We start from the raw sequence: 5,260 nt of genomic DNA on the forward strand, positions 1-5,260 counted from the left end.
TATAAAGCGGTCCTTAGAGAGAACTCTGATCCGGTAAAGAAATCATAGTGCAGTTAATTCCCTACCAGCAGCTGGGTAGAAATGATCCGTGATGTAGTGCGGTTCAGTGGAGACATGAGATTATTTGTACTCCAGTGGTTTTCAGTGCATGGTTGGGAGTGCAAAATACACAGCAACGATGAGACGGGACTGTAGTTGGAAACTGACACAACAGGAGAGACTATCCCAAGAGAAGAAACATTGGGCAGCTATCCATTACCCTCGCCTATCAACCGTACATGCGTCTATATAACGGTCCTACCTATCTTCCTGGGTCGGGAACCGACCACACAAGCACGGTTAGATACGAGCTCAAATCTGTGTGCGCATCCACGTACATACGCCATGGCGCTCCCTGGGCTTGCTTTGCCTAATTCTCAGATCGTCCTGTCGGCAGCATGCACGGGTCCGCATGTAACAGTCGGACGACCTTCAAGGGCACGCTTCGTGTATTCCTTGACGTCGGTGAACCGTAAGCTCATCGTAAGCTCGTCCTCTATCAATAATCCCTACACGACAGCTGGCGGCATGGTATGTACGGTATAGTCTGGTTCAAACTTCGTACACATTTTCTTTTCATTGAGAATTTATGGATGTTGCATCGATTTGTTTTTAATTTTTTTTGCGGTAATCATCGATTATTTATTTGAGCTAGCGTAGCAACAAGTGGCGGCAGGGGAAGACGAGCATGAGCTAAAGCTCCTAGGGACATGGAGGGGCCCTTTCGCGATGCGAGTGAGGCTGGCGCTCAACTTCAAGGGCCTGAGCTACGAGTACCAGGAAGAGGACCTTGCAAATAAGAGTGACCTTCTCCTCGTGTCAAACCCGGTGAACAAGAAGGTGCCCGTGCTCATCCACAATGGTATGCCCATATGCGAGTCACTCGCTATCTTGGAGTACATCGATGAGGTCTACCATGGGATAGGACCCTCTCTCCTCCCCGCCCACCCCTACCAACGCGCTAGGGCTCGATTCTGGGCCACCTACATTGACAACAAGGTTCATCATTAGTTATCATTACCGGTGCACGTGCGAGTTTTATTAGTTTGTCGATACACTATACGTAATATATATTGTTTGTGCATATGTTTGTATGTATGCATATGTATTTTCAGCTAGTCGCGCCATGGTGGAAGATGTTTGTGGGCAAGACAGACAAGGAGAAAGATGAAGGGACAAAGCAAACGCTAGCGGCGGTGGATATGCTAGAGAGGGCCTTGAGGGAATGCTCCAAGGGGAAGCCGTTCTTTGGAGGAGACAACGTCGGATATGTTGATGTTGTGTTGGGTGGTATGGTTGCAAGGATGCAAGGAACCGAGGCGCTTTGTGGTGTGGAGCTTCTACACGCCACCAAGACTCCGCTTCTGCTGGCATGGATGGAGCGCTTTGGCGAAATGGAACCCGCCAAGGTGGTTCTGCCAAAAGTCGATAGGCTGGTTGAGTTTGCAAAGATGAAACGTGCCCAAAGGGCTCTAATCTAAGATGTCTCAACAGTCCGAGAATAGCTAAGGATCTTGATAGGAGTGCAATGCAAAGAAGGAGTCGCGACACCGAATACTATTGTTCTTTCTCTCACATGTCTGTTGTGACAACGTAGAGTGTTATTGTTCAGACAACCTAGTACTTTGAAGTTCAATCATCTTCATGTTATTCCTCCCTAATATAAATAGCTCAATGTTGATAAGTTATTATTTTGATGGAGTGAAAGGATTGTTGAGACATATTTTCTATTCCTCCCTTCAGCTCAGAATTTTGGAGTAACTGGATAAAGCATGAACTTAATACAATCAGATCAAAGAGGTTTTGCATTTAAAACCCTGCCAACGCAACACTAAAAATATATTTTACAGTCTACATTGATCCTAGCCTAGACATATACAGAAGGAAGACAAGTAAGGATCGATGGTAGATTATTGTATTATTAGCCATGTGTGACTACATGATGCAGAAGCACAACACCTTTGGACGGTTGGAAACATGCCATGGAGACAATGATAAAGTGTTTATATAGTACCATTATGTTCATGCAATATGATGCATGTAGACTGCAAAACACTTGGTGGAAGAGGTCAAAACGGATATCGCTTATCGTTAGCGTCTTGGTCGGCTGAGAATTAGAGATTAATCGGAAATCCGATGATTAATCGATCTTATCGGTTGACTATTAATCAGTCTTTTTTTTGGTAAATCCCACGTTCCAAGCACTAAAACATGCTATATTCAACACAAAAACAATACTGAATAGAAGTGTTACATTGATTGCTTGCCTTTGAATTCTTGTACAACTACAAAGAAAATAGGACAACGGTACATATTACGTTACAAGGTCCACGAAATACAAATAAACATAGTTCTTGCACACATAATGGTAGAAATAGGCCCAAATTATCAGTATATTCCTGATAAATCGTTTGCAAGAGCGATAAATCACCACAACCAATAAACGACGATGATATGACATAATCTTATCGTTCACCCACCGAATAGTGACAAATCGGATGATACATCGTTGAATCGGTTGGTTTTTGAACAGTACTCTAAGCATAGATGTAAGAACACAATCAAAACATGGTTTACATCCACACGATTGTCCCTCTGAAAGCGTTTGCGATAAGATGTCACAGTGTAAATGGATGTTTGGCTATTTCGTTTGTGTTATGGCGCACGGATGATATGCCCCCTCATTGATAGTGATAGGACCCCCTCATTGGTCATTGCTCACATCAATAACAGTTGCGTGTGAATCGCACGCGTGGTCAGAAGAACTCCTTGCATGCACAAGGAAATCTAGCCAATGTCTCGCTAATGGTTGGGATAGTGTGGACGGCAAAATTCAGCCTCGCCTCCCCTGATTTTCGCTAGCAAAGCATGCCTGAAGCCTGCACTGATCCGACATGATGTGGCACTTCGCATATGGTGCTTGAATATGGTTTTAAATTTAAGTTCTAGAAATATTCTAGACTTGCAGAAATCACTACATTTCTGTGAAATTCATATTTTGGTTTTGATTTCGGCGAAAGGAGCGAATTTTCCACATGAATTTGATGGAGATTGAACCAAAAATTCTAAAAAATCCAAAACTAATTTAAAAATCATTTGAATTTATGTGTACTACCAAAATTACTGGAGTATTTTGACCGAGAGGAGACTATTTTAATATGTACAGAAATTAATGAAATTTCACTGAAAGTGAGAACCAGTGATGCACTCATCATATGACCGGCGGTCATGAGCGTTTCGTGATTTTGATCCTCATACTATGACCAATCATGGCATGATGTGGCACCGGCGGCACATAAGATGTTGTAAAATTAGTAAGAATCCGATTTATTCCCCACAAAAAAAAAGCATCCGATTTACATTTGTAATCTAAAATATTCAGCACTTCCATTGAAAATATGAAATAAGCACTGGCGAGAAGAGCATTACATCCGATCCATATGTTAATCACCCGTGGCTGGTCGCCGTACACGTACACATGAATTGCCTGACCACTCGGACCAGCTCGTCTGAGGCATCACCGAAGGGGGCGAACACGAAGAAGCCCTGGCCCTGGCCCTCGAACTCGGCGAGCTCGACGGGCTTCCCCATGGCCCGGAGCCTCGCCACGTACTCAGCCACCCGGTCGCGCATCCGGTCACGGCCGGCCTTGGCAACCAGCACCGGAGGGAACCGCACGTCATCGAGCGGGGCGCTCTCCGGCCCGAACGGGTTCGCCGCCGGGTGGTCCCTGGTCGCTCCGTCCGGCAAAGCCAGCCGCCACATCTGGTCGAAGTTCTTCCCAGGGTCGAACTCGGACGACGGCGCCATGGCCTCGGCCTCGGCCTCGGCCGCCGTCCTCTCCTCGCCACCGAAGTAGGGCCAGAGTATCACGCACCCGACGACCCGCACCCGGTCACCGAGCGCGAGGGCGCCCGAGCCGAGGCGGGCGGCGACGTGGTGCACCATGTTGCCGCCTGCGGAGTCGCCGCAGACGAACACCCGGCCGAAGTCGGCGCACTCGGCGAGCCAGGCGTCGGTGCCGGCGGCCGCCTGGTCGCGGAGCCACGAGAGGACGGTCTCGGCGTCCCGGTGCGCGGCGGGGAGGCGGTGCTCCGGGGCGAGCCGGTAGTCGGCGGAGAGCACGAGCGCCGGGAGCTCGCCGGCCAGCCGGAGCGCGCCCGCGTGGAAGTTGGGCCACTCGAAGCTGCCGATGCAGAAGCCTCCGCCGTGGAAGTAGACGAGCACCGGGAGCTTCGGGTGCTTCTTCTCTGCGCGGCCGGCGGTGGTTGGCCTGTACATCCGGAGGCGGAGGCCGTTGCCGGCGTCGTACACCACGTCTTTCCACTGGACGGGCAGGTCGGAGGGGACGTGTCTCAGCATCGGCAGGTGGGAGTAGTCCAGGCTGCGCCTCACGGTGCCGTCGCTCAGGAGCTGCACGATGCCCATGCAGTCCTCCACCACATCCGGCGGCGGCGGCGGCGCCGAACCCGAGACAGCGGACGCGGGCGAGGACGGTATAGTCGACATTGTGGTACGAATGGATTGGATTCGCTTGGCACAAGTAACTCTGCATGTGCTCTGTTTAGTCACCCCACAAACACAATTTTTTTTTTGTGATGGTACACTAAACTTGGCTCATCAGTGCACGTCTGGTTCAAATCTTCCGACAAGGAAGCAAGACACGCATCCATGCGCCAAAGTAATTTTTAGCGGCATCTGTACCTACCCTGTCAAGTATCCACCCTATAATAACGTTTTTTTCAGGTTGCTTACCACATGGACGATTTGTGCATCTGGTGCACCATTCCCTGTGTATACAGTATACATGTGTATTCACTAGCAAAAGAATCTGTGCGCTGCAACAAAGAAAAGAATACCACACGCTTGACGCTTCCATCCTAATAATCATGACTCGAGACCCCAATAAGTTCATGCCCTTTATTTGAACATGGCATCCCACCTATGTTGCCTCAACATTGCATCCACTGGATTCGGGTGCAGGTAAAGGTTGCCTAAACTCTCTTTACGCGGACGATGCGGCTGTGTTTGTTGCGCCCATCAAAAGAGATGTGGACAACCTGGCGGCCATTCTGAGGGGATTCGGGGACGTCATCGGTCTGTGCACTAACTTCCATAAGAGCTCAATGGTGCCCATTAGATGTGGCAACCTCGACTTGGACCGCATAACCCATGGGCTGCCGGCTGTTAGGGCTGCCTTTCCGCTCCGTTATTTGGGGCT

At 49.1% G+C, this 5,260-nt stretch overlaps 2 protein-coding genes across 3 annotated transcripts; one reads left to right on the forward strand and one right to left on the reverse strand.

The window, feature by feature from the left end:
• The first annotated feature begins 332 nt into the window (after window positions 1–332).
• LOC123135039 (probable glutathione S-transferase GSTU6) lies at window positions 333–1,755 on the forward strand. 2 transcript variants are annotated; one of them, XM_044554166.1, is made up of 3 exons: window positions 333–570; window positions 700–1,038; window positions 1,155–1,755. In XM_044554166.1, the coding sequence occupies exons 1-3, from the start codon at window positions 385–387 to the stop codon at window positions 1,518–1,520; spliced, it is 891 nt and encodes a 296-aa protein (XP_044410101.1). In that variant the 5' UTR covers window positions 333–384; the 3' UTR covers window positions 1,521–1,755. The 2 variants fall into 2 exon arrangements, with proteins under 2 accessions (XP_044410101.1, XP_044410100.1); XM_044554165.1 differs by having other exon boundaries at window positions 337–579.
• A 1,593-nt stretch (window positions 1,756–3,348) lies between these two features.
• On the reverse strand, window positions 3,349–4,781 carry LOC123139845 (probable carboxylesterase 15). Its single transcript, XM_044559543.1, has one exon. The coding sequence runs from the start codon at window positions 4,546–4,548 to the stop codon at window positions 3,487–3,489; it is 1,062 nt and encodes a 353-aa protein (XP_044415478.1). The 5' UTR covers window positions 4,549–4,781; the 3' UTR covers window positions 3,349–3,486.
• Between the last annotated feature and the right edge of the window lie 479 nt (window positions 4,782–5,260).

This window comes from Triticum aestivum, chromosome 6B (assembly GCF_018294505.1).
Source record: "Triticum aestivum cultivar Chinese Spring chromosome 6B, IWGSC CS RefSeq v2.1, whole genome shotgun sequence".
In the NCBI taxonomy this organism is placed as follows: Eukaryota; Viridiplantae; Streptophyta; class Magnoliopsida; order Poales; family Poaceae; genus Triticum; species Triticum aestivum.